Here is a 19,518-nt window from a genome sequence, read left to right as displayed (position 1 = left end):
GAACGGTGGCTACTGCAGTTGAATGTTCCTATTGGACGTTGTGGTGCCCTGTGATGTAAGCAGGCACAAGCTAACCACACCCCTGCCCACAGAGAGACCTGTCTCAGGTGCACCCCTCCCCCCCTCCGCTGGCCTCTGCCCACTTTTACAGCATTTTCAAATATTGCCAGTGGGTGGAGTCAGGCTCTGACCAGGGGTTTAGTTACCCTTTAACAATGTTATTAATTTGACATTTTTTTTGTTTACATATGTTAAAATATGCTTTGAATTGAGCAAAAGAATATATATAACACTAAAATAATTGAATCAGCTAAATTATTTGAGCAGCTCATTACCATTTTTCTTAATGTGACACATACGTCACATCAAAATTCTACCTACTGTTTTAAGGTTAAAAGCCCGATGTGACACATATGTCACCACAACATTTTCAAAACTTGTTTTATATCAATTTGTACAAGACATGTTTTAAAATCAGGTCAAGTGTAATCTAGGATATGTTATTAAAACATTAGAATTGTTGCATGGGTTGAAACATACATTTAAAAACAAAAACAAAAAAAGTGAGGTTTAATGAGGTTTAATGCTTTAAAAAAAAACCTTTCCAGATGATCACCAGTGTTTGTGACACCCAAGTCACAGCGGGTTCTTAAGGGTTCAACTTGTTTTTCAAAGGTTCTTTTTTTCCCTGTAACCTGTTGGGTAAGGTGTCATAAGTGCTTATAGAAAGTGTTGGTATTCTTTTCTTTCAAAATGCTTTCATTCTTACATTAAGAAAATTTAAAGTATTACATAACAAGATGTCATCAGGTTTATAAGATCTAATATCTCCAATTTTCCTGCAGTGTGATGATGATAACTGGAATTAAATGAATAAAAGATTGCATGGTCTGGACTAAAATGAATGGCGACTGAAACGTGCTATAATGAGCTATAATTAATAATAATTTGTTGTTGATGTGAACTTTATTGAAGATTGATGTCTTTTAACATATTACTGTTGCAGATGTGTTGTAAAAACAATAAGCAATTTGAGTTCTGCATTACAATGATTTTACCATAGGAAAATCTTACCGTATTTTTTTTTGTTGTATCATGCTAAGATCGTCCCTTGCATTTGGAAAATTACTGTAATGCACCACCTTTCATAGCTCATTGTTTTGTTGTCACCTATTAGGTAAAATAAGTCATAGTTGAATTTCGTGTGATGCTATACTCCAAAATCTATGCGAAAAGGGTTAATAAAGTCACATTTTGGTACCATGTGTTTTATTTAATGTTTGATTTACATTGAAATCAAATTAATTGCTGTGGTTTGTTTGTTTTAATGCCATGCTAGCTTCTGGCTATTTTCATTTAAAAATGGTAAACTATATCAGGTTTTTAAAATCTATTTTTCTAAAACTATATTTGGTTTGTAAATGTGTAAAAAAAAAAAAAAAAAAAAAAAAAAATGCCTTCCGAAGTGTTAACTGAATAAAAAAGTTTTCTCACAGTATTAAACCCAGCACACTCTAATAAAACATGCTTCAGGGATAAGGACAACAATTTTGAAGAATTTTCTCCTAATAATTTGCTTCCTAAACTTTTGTCATCCTGGAATGGCCTATTTAGCAAAAGGTATAATCCATCTTGTCAAATCGATTTAAAAATGATGAAAACTTTCCCAACATTTGGAAAATGATGTGGTTAAAGATGCACTCAGCAATTGTATTGTTTATGTTGTGCTGATTTCTGAAATGCACGTTTCATCATCAGCCATAATCAATTTGTTCCAAAATTAAAAGTTTTGAAAATAGTGGGGTTACAGTGATGAAGCTGGCAGAGGTGGACAGTAACAAAGTACATTTACTTGAGTACTGTAGTTAAGTACACTTTTTGAGTATCTGTACTTGAGCATTATTTTTTCTGGAAACTTTTTACTTTAACTTCATTTTAAAAGACAAATATCATCCTTTTTACTCCACTACATTTCTGTCAGTGTCCTCGAGTAGAACGTAGTAACATCAGTCAGGGATGATTTTGGTTTGGTTGGAAAGTCGGATTGACGTTAGTTGGAAATGAAAGTCGAGTTTCTGACATCAACCTGATTTTCATTTTCAACGTTGGGTTTGGTCTTCCAAATCCGAATTTTGTCATTGTTTTGGAGCACACTAGCTTATAGATGACAGTAAGGCTAACATATTCATACTAAAAGCCAAAAAACTTTAAGTAGGGCACTATTTGAGGGAACCATTGTGGACATTATTGAGTGCACTTATTCAATCTCACATTTAATCCCACTACTGGAACTGTGTTCTAAAAATAAATTTGATATTGATATGGTAGGCAGGCATTCAGAGGCATGAGTACAACAATAATAAAACAATGCATTGACATTTACTTTTTACTTTTGATACTTAAAGGAGCTGTATGTAGGATTGTGGCCAAAATTGGTACTGCAATCACTTTCAAATTACTGTAGAGCGGTGTATCCCCTCCCCCTCCCCCTCCCCCTCCCCCTCCCCCCTGACTCGAGGTTGCCAGATAGGCTGCAGGATCCAGCAGGAATATAGGCTGCCACAAGGAGCTTTCAACTAGAGCAGAGCTGGCAACCCGGATGCCAAAACACTACTGACTTCGTGATTGGTAGATAGGTGGAGGGTGGGGCTTCAGGCCAAAACACAAGATGACAACATCAACATCAGTTGAGGGCTGCAACTTCACTTTTTAAATGACAATATCGTGGCCGTACTACTGTTGTCAGTGATATAAGTATTTGAAATGGACATGATTTCTTAATGTCTAGAGACACATAAGGGCCATTTTATGATTAATTGAAATACATTTCTTACATACAGCTCCTTTAAGTACTTTTAAAAACTAGTACTTCTGTACTTAAAGGCACACTGTGGAACTTTTCAACCTTTATAATATATTACCAAAACCCATTGAGATGGTACATCGACTTACAATAGGTTGAATGACACGTCTGCCGTAGCCTGAAGGTGTCTGTATCGCTTTTACTAGCACTATGTAACTTCGGGTTTCGGGTAGGAACCCGAGCACAAAAAGAACTACAAAATTCAACCGCTTTACGGCATACGTCACATCCCCCACCACCCACAACTTCCTCAGATTCTGACGTGAGTGCTCAACTCCATAGATATAAACACTCAACTCGCGTTTGATTGCCGTCTGTATGTTTTCGTCATGGCCGAACCAACAGCTACAAGGAAGAAGGCAAAGGTTTTGTCAGAGGACACTAAAAAAAAAAGAAAAAGGCATAGTGACAAATGAAAAGCCAGGACGAGGATCACCAGCGTTCGCTCGCTGGCGTGAGCTACAGGAGGAGGAGGGGTGCCCGACCGATGCTGACGCTTGTCTGCACACAAATGCCGTTTCCAAGGTGACCCAGATCAATCATATAAGTAGTGTAGTATTTTCTGGTATTCCGGCCACAGCCGATGGTGTTATGAGTGTAATAAAATGCCCACAGCCCATTGTTCATTTCTACACACAAACACAGCCCGCCACAGTGCAGGGCTCGCACAAATAAAGTCGACTCATGTCAAATGTAGCAGCTACAATAAATGTAGTGAACGTGCCCACGACTCAGTGCCCACAAACACTACAGACAACATGTCCCACGGTTTCTGTAAAACGAAACCAACACACATAAGTTACAGTCAGCTCAGGCCGACGGGGTTTTTAGTGCAGTAAATGTGCCCGCCGTCCCGCGCCCACGTTCACTCACAGACATGTTAGCACTAATGGTGCGTTCACGTGCTATGGTAATTATGGTAAATACCAAAAGCCGACGTGAAAAATGCACATGAACACCCCCACATGTGGTATTTTCCACTGGGCAACTCGTAGAATATTTTGATGCACGAGTTGCCGAGATGAGATAACCTTTGACCTTTTCAAAATGGCGGAGAGCAACGCGAGAGTCGTGAATGGTAAAAATATGTACTATTCATGATCTAGAAAATATACAGCATATTATTTACCTTTTGAGTTTTGATAAATAATTTTCTTGCTGTAGCAGACGACTTAAGCAATCTAAAATAGTTTTAGCTAAATAACAGGTCTGGATCTCCATCTTTTTACCACATTACGACAACAAAAGCACTTGAACGCAACACACTGGTAAATACCAGTTCACAAGTGGAAAATATCATATTTTCCATAGCACGTGAACGTACCATAAGCCCCACGGGGCTCGCCCCGCTCCCTCTCTCTCAGCAGACTGCTATAAGGGAATCGAGCGCGGCAAGGCTGCCCGCCTCAAACACTGCAAGTACACACAATCTAAAGACACGGGAGGCTGACCCACTGTCTATGGGCTGACCGGTTGACTGTTTGTTGACTTTTGCGACAGTGCTGCGGAGCTTGTGGCCTCTAGGGACGCTAGACGTGAAAGTTACAGGTCGAGCGCATAGACAGTAAAGGGTCGAGCGCCACTAGTGGCCAAAAGTTCCGCGGTGTGCCTTTAAGTAAAAATCGGTCCTTACAACTTTTACTTGTAACGGAGTAATATTTGACCAGTAGTATCTGTACTTTCACTCAAGTAAGGAAGTACTTTGTCCACCTCTGGAAGCCGGTCATGTGATCTCAACACCGCTGGGCCCCATGCAACCTGGTCCATGTAAAATAATCCAGCTTTTATTAGGCTACTGATATGACTGGAGTCTTAATCTCCTTCAAGTGTACATGACCTTAAACATGTTTTACAAAAGCATTTACTTCTTTAAATGTGGAAAAATTTGAAAGAGAAAAGAGTGCACCGAACAATGGATACGACTAAGCAAAGTTTCCCATAACACTTCAACAGCTGACTCTCATTACAGACTCGCAGAATGACTGAACTTGTGGACTTCTAAGAGTGAAGAGTCTTTAAACTGTAAAATATTGACAGGAACTATGACTTTAACGGAATCGTATCCCCACATCTGAATAACCCTCTGTCTTTCTGTTCCTCTCTCTTATTAGATTGCAGGGTGTTTCAGAGCGGCTTGCAACATCTCTGCAAACTTACCTGCAGTAAATCATGCTGGGTTCCTGCTGAATCAGCAACTTCACTTCCATGTGTTTACATTTAAAAACAGACCCAAATCTGAGCTCTTTAAAATGCTGAGCAAAATAGCCAAGAAGGATTTTTCTTTTTTTTCTTTTTTTGCAGCCAGGAAAAGGTTCAGATTTCTTTTTTTCAATAGCAGCAGGGATAAGGTTCAACAGGAGGTTGCAACAAACCTCTTCAATTAAGAGCTTATTAATGTATAATTATAACTAAGGATTTTATTATCTTGAGTGGTTTGTTGTAACTAGGCCCAAGTTTTTCTTCTTGCACCGGGAAAGAGTTTTCTTATCATTTTCCCAGCATTAGCGGTAGAGTTGCTCTCTAGGAGAAAGCAACCTTCAATGGCCGGTTGCTGACAATAAAGCCATTCATAAATGAAATAGCTATAATGGCAATTCATCTGCTCTGTGTATAGACCTTATTCAGAGCAGCGCCACCATTACAGGTGAAAGAGAGGCTGTGAGGGATACCGTGTTTTTAATGGCATCCGCTGTAAAAAGCTGTTTAATTCTCCTTGATCACATAATTTTCCACAGCATGTTGTTTGGAGTTTTTTTGTGTAGCCTACTGAAATTTCTTGGGAAGATATTTTTGCAGTGTTTCATCAGCAGAAGAATCCAAAAACACATTAAATAACAGTTCAACCCACTGAAGAGATTAATCTATCCCTCACAGCCTCACTTTCATTATCGTTAAAAATCAACTATGACACTGGTTTGAATAAAGTCTATTGCTACAGTTGAAGCATTTTCCTCAGTTTGAGCTTCTTTTTACTAAATCTATCATTTACTTATCATCAGTTAGAGTAGATTTGAGCCTGATTTATATATGAGGGTGTCTGAGAGACACCCACGGTGAATCTTTGATGGAACTTTGTCTCTGCGCCTACCCTCCCCCACATCCAAAGGTTAAACATGACCTCATTTCTAATGACCTTCAGGTGTATAAGTTGACCATTGTTGCAAAACTTTACACCACTATGAAATTCCTCTCGTCAGTTCACTGAGGTTTTGGAATAAAAGAGTGCACAAACACAAAACAAAGAGCTCAGAAGATGCAGCAAGTTTAAAGGGTGTAATTGTCAAAAGTAAAAGTGTGTGAAGAACAAAATGTCTTAAATGAAGTGATTTTAGATGAGCAGTTGTGTGGTTATACAGGCTCATTTATACACTGACACTTTGAAAATAAAACACCACTTAGTTATAGTCAGATGACTGTATTGCAACAGTATTTTGTCTATATACTGTGAAGTTGAAGTATGTGCGTAACCACAAACCCACTTGACAACTGGAAGGAGTGTGTGTGCTCATGAAGGACTAATAGATGGCCATTGTTTGCTTGGGTTTGGAGTCAGCTGTGGATGACCTGGCTGATATCTTTGTACAGCTGGTGGCTACAGGAGCAAGGGGAGGTTACAGAAGGGTACAGCTGCAGCATACTTCAGGAGCAGTGTAGGGTGGACGGCCCCGGGACACAGTCCATCAGAACAAAGACCCTGTATCTCTCTCAGAGCCAAGAGCAGCGGCCGATGTGAGGAGAGACAAATTACTTCAAGAGCTGTAGAAAATCAAAAGAAGAAAACAGGAGCTATAATTTTGCGCAAAGAAAATGACTAGAGCCGAGATGTTTTGAATGTGAAAAAAATGTCATTACTGTAATAGTTTTGAAAATCACCCTGCACAAACGAGATGAAATTAGGCATAAACTGAGAACAGCAAATATTGTAAAGACTTTATTATAAAATATTTAATATAAATGTATATGATTACTGATTTATTTTTATATAACTCATTTTCCACTGAAAAAACTACATTTTAGATTGAAATATATTTTGTGAGAATGACAGTGGCTTCGTTTATATATGTACAAGTGAAGGATGAAGGTTAGAGGGCACAAACTAATCGAATTTAATGCATTTTAAATAGTGTTTCTAAGTGCAAACTGAAATGAGTGCATTATGTGTATTTATCAAAGGTGTTGCATAAAAAGCCAGCCAGTCACATGATCTGTTCTTACCTCATTATGTACACAGATGACTGATTGCTTATCTTTAGGGGAGTGGCTCATGTGCTCTTCAAAACATGTTCTTCTGGTTTTACACTCCACGCATGATTGACGCCGAGCTGCTTGTTCTCCTGAGAATAGTAATTCTCTGAAGTGATGGAAAATAAACTGAGTGTGCAGCTGTAATGCAAGTGGTTGTTTTTTCACGAGAACTTTAATTCAACTAAATATTTCAACTACAAAGACAAATTTATAATGAATCACCTGTACTACTACTTGTAAGTTGTTTTTTTTGGGCAGTCTGTAAAAAAATATGTAAACATGTAAATTTTTTGCATTCTTAATAGTCCTTATGGTTGCTTAATGTTAAAAGCTGCAAGCTCAGTCAAGCTCGCAATTTCCTTATTGCATCTCAGCAGGTGGTATTTCCTTGTGAACCCATAAGAAAGTTATATTTACTATTATAAACGCTCATCAAATCATTCATGCTCAAAACTGACAAAAAACAAGGGCAATGCATGTTGGTTTTCTTTTTTAATTCCAATGAATTTTTTTTAGACAAATTACTAAGAACCAGCTTGATAACTCCAAACTATATATTATATGCTTTCAAAACAAAATCTTTCAAAATGATAAAAACAAATCTCTCTAAAAGGTGAAAAATGTATCAAATGTTTGTACAGTATTTACAAATACATATACAGTTCCCTTCTGAAGAGAAAGAGAGACGCAGTGTGCTCGGTCACGGTTTCCAATCTTTCCGAGTGAGCAAAAGTCCATTAGGGTATAAAAGTGCAGTAAATGGTAACAACTATTGTACCGGACTAATTGTTAGTGACAGTATTAAAACAATTATACTCCCATGTAATCATGTTTCAATTATTAGAGCTGTTCCAAACCATTTAACAGTATTAGAAAACTAACTGAATACTTGGCAATGTCTGACGCAAAGTAGAATGTTGACAGGCATGATTTACTAGTACTTGGCATGTGCTAAAACAAATTCTTCTTGTGACTGGTCCAAATGTTAGTTGTGCACTGTTAAAAAACAGCATTGCTGGTTGTGAACCAAATTGAAATAGTACACAGGTGTAAAGCCCAGTACAAAGCCAGAAAAGAATGATTCCTGTTATTGTGAATGCACTTAAACCGAAAGTGATGAGTGAAAATACTGAATGAAAAAGTTGTTGTTGCACCATCACATCGCATTTTGGTTTATGAACATAAAAAACACTGTAAAAGTTTGTCGATAAAAGAGGAGATCAGCAACACTAAAAATCCAAGTGTGAAAAAGCATTGTGGAATATTTTGGTGAGGGTTTTGCACAAGAGAAAAATCTGGTTTCAATCCTTCATATCATTTTTAGCTTGTGCCTGATGAAATATTAAAGTTGCAATATCCTTCAATGTCACAGAGTGTATTGAGGCTTAGACAATGTCCCCAGTTCATTCTGCCCACAGCACCATAAGTTTCCACAGCAGCTGTCTTTTAGGCAAAGTGCTATCCCATAGTTTGTTCACGAAGAGCAATTGTCCTTTCATGTCGTCTAGCAGGATCATCTTCACACGCATGTTTTAAGGCTCTTGTCCGGCAACATTCCTAACTTTGGAATTCATTGCTATTAATAAGCAAATGGGATGAGAACAAGGCACATGAGAGTGAACAGGAAACAGTTTCTCTCAGTCTCTTCTACACTATGGTTCCAGGTTTCGAGTCCTCATGCCAATGCAGCGTCTGCTGGTCTTCAGAGTCAAAACTGCTGTCTATTGGGCTGCTCGTGTGTGAATCGTGGTGGCTCACGTCTATATAGGACCTGCAAATAGAAAAGAGAATAAAATGTTTTAATAATCTACAGGAAATATGGACAATGACTTACAAATACACTGATTTATTGAATATTTTAAACCCCAGTGGAACATACACTGCCCGACAAAAAAATAAAAAAGTCACTGTTTGGATTTAAATAGGCAAATGCTTAAGAGTCTATGATTTGAGTCTATGAACTGTTTGGCAACAGTTTTTCAAACTCTAATTGATGGAGTGTGTAGCTTTTCATTTCTAAACCATGTAAGACACATCATGGCCATATTCCAGCATGACAATGTCAAGATTCATCAGGCTCAAATTGTGAAAGAATGGTTAAGAGGGAGCATGAAGAATCATTTTCACACATGAATTGGCACCTCTGAGTCCAGACCTCAAACTCATTGAAAGACTTTGGGATGTTCTGGAGGAGACTTAACAGAGTGCTGGACTCTTGCATTGTCAATACAAGATCTTGACCAAAATTTGATGCACCTCTTGATGGAAATAACATCACAACATTTATTTCCATCAAGAAGTGCACCAATTTTGGTCCAATCATAGACTCTTAAGCATTTACCTATATAAATCCAAACAGTGACTTTTATTTTGGCCGTGCAGTGTAGTATATAAATACAACACCAGATATACTGAAAACCAGAGTCAGGGTCAATGGTTTTGCAGGAACAATGTTACAAAAATAACTTCTTGTGCAGCTGGTTTTTCAGCATTGTGTGCAAAGGGATTCAGTATATCTAGTCAAGAAACTGGCCTAGTTTCCAAATTGATGATTGTTTTTGATTATTGCATGTCAACGTGTTGAGTAGATTGAGTGAGACACAACATCACTGAACAGTGTTAAAGACTCACACCTGAAGCAGACCATACAAAAGCACACACGTATACTTGTCATAACTTGCACACAGAAATCAAAAACATGAAGCGCAGGGTCACATGCTTCCCCTCAAAATGATAGTTCACCCTTTTTTAGAAGAAAACACACAACCATCCCATCACCAGTGAGTAAGCGGTAGAAAGTGCTGTGGAAAAGACTGTAACCGCAGTCTTGTTAACCCCGAAGTGATTCGCCATTATAGTTAGAGAGGCAAATGCGAGTCCTTCATATCTCACCACTGTTCTACGTGTTGTCTGTCACTAGCAATGAGTGTAAAAGTATTCCGGGTCATAACCACTGGCAACAGCACCAGGCACCTCTAAAGGTACAGGCAATGGGCTTCTCCTGCCCGGAGTCATCCACCCGTACTCGGGTGGGTATCTGTCCATTAGAGGGTCAGGATGCGGAGCCAGCAGATGGGGGTCAGGGCTGGTTTGGGAGGAAGGGTAAGCAGTAGTCAGTCGGACCAAATAGATAAGTGTTCATGTGTGCTCATTACACACAGCAAGAGAGACGACGACTTGATGTATATTGATGCTTAAAGGGAAAGTTCACCCAAAAATAAAAAATTTGGCCATTTACTCACTCTTTATTTTGTTGCAAACACGTATGACTTTCTTTCTGGAACTCATAAATGCCATTTTGTAAAGTGTCTTTAGTCATAACGGACTGAAGCAGGGCCGGCGCTGCATTACCGTATTTTACATTTGTTATTTATGTATGTGTATTTTTATGCCTTAGTGGTTCTCAAACCTGTCCTGGAGGACGCCCATGAGATAATGAGCTGATGAGTTGAATCTAGGGCTGGGCAAAAAAAAATAGATTTCTCGATTAATCGTTTTTTAAAATGTGGTCGATTTAAAATCGATTCTCAACGGCCACGAATCGATTTTTTCCATATCCAGGGCTCGCGGTGCTGCGTCTTCTCACTCTGCACAAGGCAAGCGTCAAGCGCTGCTGGCGTCGATACACACTCGTGTTTAGGAGTCGGGACATAATTCACTTGCACAATCGGGCCAGCAGTGCATCGTAACTAACGTTTATCATTTTCACGTCTTTTTTAAGTTTTACCAGTTTAAACACTCAAGCAATTTTAAACTATCCTGCGCACTCGTGCATGTTTTTCATTGCGTGCACATACAGCCTAAATCCGCCTCACAAACAGCTCGCCAGTAACAAAAGTTCTTTTTCGTGGATTATATCGCTTTAACAGTTAAAAACACGCAAAATGATGTAAAAACTCTGGTCTTGGTGAGTAACCTCGTAAAGACACTCGGTTATGTCTTAAATAAGCATAAAACACGTGTGACAGACAGTATAATGAAACAGTACACTAGTTCTTAAAGTGAACGCAGCCATATGTGTCTGTCATTAATTTTGTTGTCAAAACAACATCATATAGCATTAATTGTAAGGAATCAGAATTAATAGCCTATGTATTTAATTCAGTCAGGACTAAAAGACTATCCAGTGTTATTTTAAATTGGATTACTTTATTCAGTTTCTGTAGTATTTCTGACCTACCCAAAAAACTTTTCTTTTTCTATTGTATTTATTTGTGCTACTTTTTTCAATTTAATTCAAAGATTGAAAACAAGCTTCCATGTGTTGCATAAACTCTTAACAAAAAAAAATTACCCCATTGTAAAAACGAACATTTAGGTGAGATCAATGTAATAAAAAATTGTCTAAAAAATTATAACTGATATTTAGACTGAGATTTGTATTACATCTATATTCATTATAGTCGAATCGAGAATCAAATCGAACTGTGAGCTAGTGAATCGAAATCGAATCGAATTTGAACATCTGAATCAATACCCAGCCCTAGTTGAATCAGGTGTGTTTGATTAGGGAGACAAAGAAAACGTGCAGTGTTGGGGGTCCTCCAGGACAGGTTTGAGAACCACAGCCTTAAACACTTAAACATTTGGTTTTAATGTGCAATTTACGTGAACTAGATAAAATTATTGGATAATTTGCCAGCAAAATTGTTTAAGTTAATGGCCATCTCAGAGTTTCCTGTGTAATTATTATACCAGCTATTATTGCTTTCTTTATAAAGAAAATTTAACATTTGACATATTAAATTAGTTTCTTATGTATACAGGTCCTTCTAAAAAAATTAGCATATTGTGATAAAGTTCATTATTTTCCATAATGTAATGATAAAAATTAAACTTTCATATATTTTAGATTCATTGCACACCAACTGAAATATTTCAGGTCTTTTATTGTTTTAATACTGATGATTTTGGCATACAGCTTATGAAAACCCAAAATTCCTGTCTCAAAAAATTAGCATATCATGAAAAGGGTCTCTAAACGAGCTATTAACCTAATCATCTGAATCAACTAATTAACTCTAAACACCTGCAAAAGATTCCTGAGGCTTTTAAAAACTCCCAGCCTGTTTCATTACTCAAAACCACAATCATGGGTAAGACTGCCGACCTGACTGCTGTCCAGAAGGCCATCATTGACACCCTCAAGCAAGAGGGTAAGACAGAAAGAAATTTCTGAACAAATAGGCTGTTCCCAGAGTGCTGTATCAAGGCACCTCAGTGGGAAGTATGTGGGAAGGAAAAAGTGTGGCAAAAAACGCTGCACAACGAGAAGAGGTGACCGGACCCTGAGGAAGATTGTGGAAAAGGACCGATTCCAGACCTTGGGGGACCTGCGGAAGCAGTGGACTGAGTCTGGAGTAGAAACATCCAGAGCCACCGTGCACAGGCGTGTGCAGGAAATGGGCTACAGGTGCCGCATTCCCCAGGTCAAGCCACTTTTGAACCAGAAACAGCGGCAGAAGCGCCTGACCTGGGCTACAGAGAAGCAGCACTGGACTGTTGCTCAGTTTTGCATGTCATTCGGAAATCAAGGTGCCAGAGTCTGGAGGAAGACTGGGGAGAAGGAAATGCCAAAATGCCTGAAGTCCAGTGTCAAGAACCCACAGTCAGTGATGGTCTGGGGTGCCATGTCAGCTGCTGGTGTTGGTGCACTGTGTTTTATCAAGGGCAGGGTCAATGCAGCTAGCTATCAGGAGATTTGGGAGCACTTCGTGCTTCCATCTGCTGAAAAGCTTTATGGAGATGAAGATTTCATTTTTCAGCACGACCTGGCACCTGCTCATAGTGCCAAAACCACTGGTAAATGGTTTACTGACCATGGTATTACTGTGCTCAATTGGCCTGCCAACTCTCCTGACCTGAACCCCATAGAGAATCTGTGGGATATTGTGAAGAGAAAGTTGAGAGACGCAAGACCCAACACTCTGGATGAGCTTAAGGCCGCTATCGAAGCATCCTGGGCCTCCATAACACCTCAGCAGTGCCACAGGCTGATTGCCTCCATGCCAGGCCGCATTGAAGCAGTCATTATTGCAAAAGGATTCCCGACCAAGTATTGACTATTGAGTGCATAACTGAAGATAATTATTTGAAGGTTGACTTTTTTTTTGTATTAAAAACACTTCTTTTATTGGTCGGATGAAATATGCTAATTTTTTTAGACAGGAATTTTGGGTTTTCATGAGCTGTATGCCAAAATCATCAGTATTAAAACAATAAAAGACCTGAAATATTTCAGTTGCTGTGCAATGAATCTAAAATACATGAAAGTTTAATTTTTATCATTACATTATGGAAAAAAAGTTCACAATATGCTAATTTTTTGAGAAGGACCTGTATATATAAAAATTGATAAATGTAGAGTAATATACAATTCTAACTTATGTTTTTACACTACCATTCAAAAGTTCGGGATCAGTAAGACTTTTTAAAAGTTTTTTAAAGAAGTCTCTTATGCTCACCAAGGGTCCATTTATTTGATCTAAATACAGTAAAACAGAGATATTGTGAAATATTAACATTTAAAACAAGTGTTTTCTATTTGAATATATAAAAAATATATTTATTCATGTGATGGCAAAACTTAATTTTCAGCATCATTACTCCAGTCTTCAGTGTCACATGATACTTTAGAAATCATACTGATATGCAGATTTGGTGTTCAAGAAACTGTATCAATGCTGAAAACAGTTGCTTAATATTTTTGTGGAAACAGTGATCAATTATTTCAGGATTCTTTGATGAATAGAAAAGAACAGCATTTATTTGAAATAGAAATCTTTTGTAACATAAGTGTCTTTACTGGCACACTTTTGATCAATTGATTGCGTCCTTGATGAATAAAAGCAAAAATTTCTTTTAAAAAAAACCTCCAAACTTCTAAATGGTAGATTATGTGTTGGGGCCAGTGAAAACATGGTCACCCTAATAGGTCAGCAGAAAAGAAAACCCTTAATGTTCCAGCTTGTGAAGAATACTGTGACTTCAAAAGACACAGAATATAATGCACAAGTCGTATGGATACAAATAGACGCTCCATTATGAAAACAAGCACTCTGGTTATTCTATTTGCATATTTATGGAAGAGAGAAACTTATACAAGTTTGGAAAGACATGAGGCAAAGGGTGAGTAGTACACAAGTGTGAACTACTCCTTTAAAAGTTGTTTGGAGGAAACACAAGCACATTTGAAAGAAAGCCATGCAGTCATATTTTTACAACACACAACAAGCCAGACATCCTGAGACGCTGACTAAACACCAATCACGCTGAGTACAGACAGAGCAACCCCACACGGCTGGCGCTTTACTTACTATCAAGGGCTACATTTAGCAAATGAAGCTTTATTAACCCTTGCATGTCTTGCACCACCAGATTGAGGCGGGGACAAACCCATCTGCTTCATCTGATAGCAAGAGGAGGATGGAGGAAGAGGAGGAGGAGGAGGGAGTGAGGAAGAACAAGCTTGGGAGAAATGAGGAGGACAGTACTGAGGGCTGGCAGGGTAGTGCCAAGCACGTTTAGGGTGTGAGCTGGAGTCATGTCTGTGAGGGAAAGAACGGTCATAGGGAGAACAAAGCGTGAGAGCAGATACCGCACCAGCACTCCTGCAGAACTAACCAGATGCATTGTGTCAGGCAAGCTGTTAGCTTGAACATGCCCTAATGAACTGTAGCATATCAGCTAGATAGTGGACACTATGGCAAACATCAAGAAGAAGAAAAAATACATTATTCAAACTAGCATTTTCTTTGAAAGTGTAAATATCTAGGTGGTTGCTAGACCATTTCAAGGTGTTTTATAGGATGTGCTTACTGGCCAAGTCAAAAGAGCCCACTATGAGCTTGGGACCCTCATTTAAAATGGGTCTTAAGGGATTTTTATTGTGCAGCGCTTTAGAATCACCAAGCATGCCATTTTGGTTAAGACGGTTCAGATAAAGGCTAATGAGCTAATCAGTAAAGGACGATGGTGTACAGAAGAGTCATACCTGCTGTGTAACTGGTGGCTGTGATGGACAGTGTTGTAGCCGTAGGGGTGATGGTGTGTGAGAGGCATTTCATAATCTGACATTGCCATGACTGGTCGACTGTGCCAGTTTCCCGAACTAACTGCGATTACATGAAGATGAAAGGAAATTAATAAAGGAGAACCTCACGTAGATAACATTGCTGTTCAAGAGAGAAGAAAATGACTCTGCATTCAAGTCAACCAAAACACCCAATGTTTTAGACTAGCTAGGCTGATTAAATTGCCAAGTGGGCATTTCGGTCAAATATCGGCTGATTAAAAAAAAGAGATGCCCATTAAGACAGCTTCAAATCTACCAATAGCTTTTTTTGTAATAAAAATATTAAAAACAGAAAATGTTTACTATCTATGCAAATACGTAAAACACGTGTTCATTTAATTAAAGCAATTTTGTGAAAGCCTCATTTGCCATCAACAATTGAATAATTGTGCGTTCACTAAATATTGGCATCTATATTTGAAAATAAATGTTGATATAAATATTTAAAATATCAGAAGGACATTTGAGGGATAATCATTTATAATTATTTTGATTTAAATAAAATCCTTCCGTCTAAACAGTAAGAGAAAATTGCATTACATTACTGATAAATTGTGCTCAATTGCCCTGACAATAAGGTCACAATGAAAACCACCAAATGGTCCTAGAATTGGCTTCTTTTGTCTTATGCATAATTCTTTTCATGTTGGTGTAAAATGTTTTCGAGAGATTCACCAATTTAAGACGCCCGTTGAAGCCCAGGAGTATTTGTAACATGAGGAAACAGGAGGTGTTTTTATGCAACACTTCTCACCTGTTGAGTAGGAAGCTGTACTGTCACTGCGTACATAACTTGATGACATGGTCCTGTAGCCGAGGTTTTGCTGTGGCCCCCTGTAGGTATCATACCCTGGTTGTTTGTTCTGTCGGCTGTACCATCCACGCAAGTGTTCCACCACTTCAGCCCTTTGCATGCTTCTGGCAAAATTCTCATTTCTGGATGGAGGACGGTTCCTTGGTGGCCTTAACGTGGCATAAAGGTTATGAGCCAAACCGTCTATCTCATCATGGCCGTAGTTCCCATGAGGGTCATGTCTGGGGTAGGAGGGGTTAACATTATAGTGTCCCTCCATCTCAGTCTCATACATATACGGTCCATTTGGATACACTTCAGGTTCCATGTACCGCGGATATCCAGTGACGTAATAGGCTGTGGTGGTTGGCTGTTGCCGAGGCTGGGATGTATAACCACGTGTGTCATTCTGTGCTAGGTTAGGCATGCTTCCTGTGTTGGCGTATATGTTGCCCTGCCTCCTCCGATGTCGGTTTTTGGCACGGGAATGGCAGCCGGGTGCAGAGTACTCCACGCTGGACTGGCTGGTGTAGGAGGAGCCATCGTCAAGAATTTCAGTGCTGTTGCTACGACGAGGAGAAGAGATAGTGAAGACAGGCTCGGATGGTTCGCTTTCCGTAAGGAACTGGGACTGAGATTCCAGACTGCCACTGCGCTGCCGATAATGAGTGCTTCATGCAGGAAGAAGCAAAATAATTCATGAAAACAATACCGAAATCATAACTAAAAATTATTTTAAAAGACTAAAAAAAACATTTCTTCTCTGCTTTTCTCCTCTTCTCTAGTTTGCTTCCTAATCAAGTTGTTTAATAAATCTGGCATTTTATATTACAAATAATTTTGAATAAAAGTGTCTGCTAAATGCATAAAGGTAAATGTAATAAAATAAAAAGAAAATATAATTTAAATAAAACAATTGTATTTACTGGAGACGCTAGTACATTAAAGGGATAGTTCACCCCAAAATTAAAATTCTGTCATCACTTACTCACCCTCATGTTGTTCCAAACCTGTATGAGTTTCTTTGTTCTGTTGAACGCAAAAGAAGATATTTTAAAGAATGTTGGTAATCAAACAGTTGACTGTAGCCATTGTCAATGGGTGCCATCAACTGTCTGGTTACCAACATTCTTTAAAATCTCTTCTTTTGTGTTCAACAGAACAAAGAAACTCATATAGGTTTGGAACAACATGAGGGTGAGTAAGTGATGACAAAATTGATGGGTGAACTAACTCTTTAATAAGACCGAATAATGTTTCACACTGGTTTGTGGCAATTTTGCAGTACACAAACACTTGTCACATTTCCGGGTTTCTCAGAAGCGGAAGTTGTCCTAGTTGGGTGAACTTCTATAGCGGTAAATGAGAGACTACATTAAATTTTTTTGTGTGTGTGTGTTCCCATTTGCTCAAATAGCAAAAGAAAAAGTAGTGGTTTCACAACTTTCAAAAAGAGAGGGAAAAAATAGAGAGACTGATAATGGCAGTCAGAAGAAACATGTAATTTTTACAGTCACTCCCATAGCTGCTGAATTAGAAAAACCCTCAAAGCAGCATTAACTAGTTTCTTTTCATTTGATGCAAAGGTAATATAATACCAAAGTATGGTGTTATAAATGTACATACATAAAAAAAAAGGGAAAGAAAAGAAAATATATATTGAAAAAACTTTGCATGATTTACGATGTTGACGACCGTTAAAACGCATCATCACATTCTGTGAAAAGGGTCCATTAATTATTTTAGAACAGAGCAAAACAAAACAAATTCACAGCTTTTTAAGATCTACACATTTCCATTACTTTTCCAAGCCTGGAAATCCCTGACATTTACAGAGTAAGGAACAAAGACAGTGTTCCTACGATCATGGAACGTCTTTAGTGCTTAACAATCGTCATTCAGGGGGCATGTTAGTGGGAGGGTGATGAAGAAGGGTTGATTGTGTACTGTACCTGAGCTGGATGCTGCTGTAGGCGTTGCGGGGAAGCTGCGGGGTGGGGGGCATGCTCCGCGAGTCTGAGGGTTGTCGTGAGGGTTGATGGTAGGGGCTGTGTGTTGATAAGGTGTCTCCCTGTATATAGGTCACAGGTTCTTGGACTTCGCCATAATTTAATCTAGAACACAGATAAGAACAACACTTTACCAAACCTTCCTTCATGGGTGGAGTTCTTACCGCATACAAAGCCTCCAAGGAAGTAAAGAAAAACTTTTCACCCTATACCACCCTTGTACCTAGTTAGATCTAATACAAAAGCTCAATGGTTCTTGAGGAACAAATGATTAAATAAGAAAGGACTGAATTACGTCTCATTTTACGGGCAGACTTCAGCCGTTTGGTCTCATTGAACTTCCACCTCACTGGCTCATTATATTAATGCCCGTTGTCCCTGTGAGATTTTCCACAGCAGCTTTCCTGTGTGCTTATGGCCTTTCCGCCCCCACTTTGCGATTATTGCTAGAGTTTTTGCAGTCAAGCAGTGACATGCTTATTCCTGGGGCACTATTTTTAACACTGTGAGTGTTTAGGCTGATAAGAGGAGACTGTGAAGGAAGAAATCGAGGCAAGGGAAGACTGGAATGCAGGGCTGATTCCTTGATCACAGGTCTCTACTAGCTCAACTGGCCCAAAAGTAAACAACAGCCAGAGGCAGGGAAAGGTAAGAAGTGCATAAGATTAATCCAAAAGAGCTGTGGTTGGTGGGCCTCTCACCTGCTATAGTTCTGGTGGTCGTCACTTCCGTGCTCCGAATTGTATGATGCAGTGAAGGAGTTTGACGAGTTAGGACGTGGAGAATACTGTACTGAACGTGAACGTTGTCTCTGCGATGGCTCATCTAAGACAAAACAAGTTAATAAGATGAAGAGAGTCTAGCCCACCGAGTCTAGCCTACAGCAATAAGTGCTTACAGGCATTTATAAACTACTGTTCAAAAGTTTGGGGTCAATAAGATTTTTTCAAAAGAAAATAATACTTTTATTCAGTTTTATTGACAAAAAAGTAAAGACATTTATATTACAAAATATTTATTTTTCAAATAAATGCTGTTCTTTTGAACTTTCTATTCATCAAAGAATACTGATTTAAAAAAAAAAAAAAAGTTTCCACAAAAATATTAGGCAGCACATCTGTTTTAACATTGATGACAACAAGAAATATACCTTGAGCACCAAATCAGCATATTAGAATGATTTCTGAATGATTATGTGACATTAAAGACTGGAGTAATGACTGCTGAAAAATGCTTTTTGCCATGCAGCCTTGGTGAGCATAAGAAAAAAAAACAACCCCAAAATTTTGAACGGTCGTGTACCTGAATTCAACACCAACAGTACTCACCATCTTCCAAATTTAGGCAGTCAGAAAGGCTGTCAAGGTTCACATCATCTGCAAAAACAATTAAGATTATAATTAATATTTCCTTGCCGCCATGATCCATTACTACAACTAGCCTAAAACATTAGCTCATCACAAGTAAAGCATAAAACTGTCAACAGAGTGCAGTTTACAAACGCAGTATAAGCATGCATGTTTTCAGTGTCCCA

The 19,518-nt window shown here is 38.6% G+C and overlaps 1 protein-coding gene across 4 annotated transcripts in view; it reads right to left on the bottom strand.

Annotated features, from left to right (window-relative positions):
• Nucleotides 1-7,587: 7,587 nt before the first annotated feature.
• Nucleotides 7,588-19,518, bottom strand: part of frmd4ba (FERM domain containing 4Ba) — a 59,866-nt gene continuing 47,935 nt past the window's right edge. For 2 of the 4 annotated variants that reach the window (XM_056253714.1, XM_056253711.1), the window contains exons 18-24: nucleotides 19,313-19,360; nucleotides 18,686-18,809; nucleotides 17,928-18,089; nucleotides 15,937-16,646; nucleotides 15,102-15,222; nucleotides 14,425-14,655; nucleotides 8,755-8,879 (exon numbers count right to left, since the gene is read on the bottom strand). In XM_056253714.1, the coding sequence (XP_056109689.1) occupies nucleotides 14,427-14,655; nucleotides 15,102-15,222; nucleotides 15,937-16,646; nucleotides 17,928-18,089; nucleotides 18,686-18,809; nucleotides 19,313-19,360 (1,394 nt within the window). In that variant the 3' untranslated portion in view covers nucleotides 8,755-8,879; nucleotides 14,425-14,426. Of the gene's footprint in view, nucleotides 8,880-10,000; nucleotides 10,194-14,424; nucleotides 14,656-15,101; nucleotides 15,223-15,936; nucleotides 16,647-17,927; nucleotides 18,090-18,685; nucleotides 18,810-19,312; nucleotides 19,361-19,518 lie in introns of all 4 variants that reach the window. The other 2 variants (XM_056253712.1, XM_056253713.1) reach the window with 2 other exon arrangements.

This window comes from Rhinichthys klamathensis, unplaced genomic scaffold, assembly GCF_029890125.1.
Source record: "Rhinichthys klamathensis goyatoka isolate OS25496 unplaced genomic scaffold, OSU_Roscu_1.1 h1tg000109l_1, whole genome shotgun sequence".
Classification (NCBI taxonomy): Eukaryota; Metazoa; Chordata; class Actinopteri; order Cypriniformes; family Leuciscidae; genus Rhinichthys; species Rhinichthys klamathensis.
The sequence above is the reverse complement of the archived record's forward strand: the minus strand, read 5'-3'. Positions and strand labels throughout refer to the sequence as shown.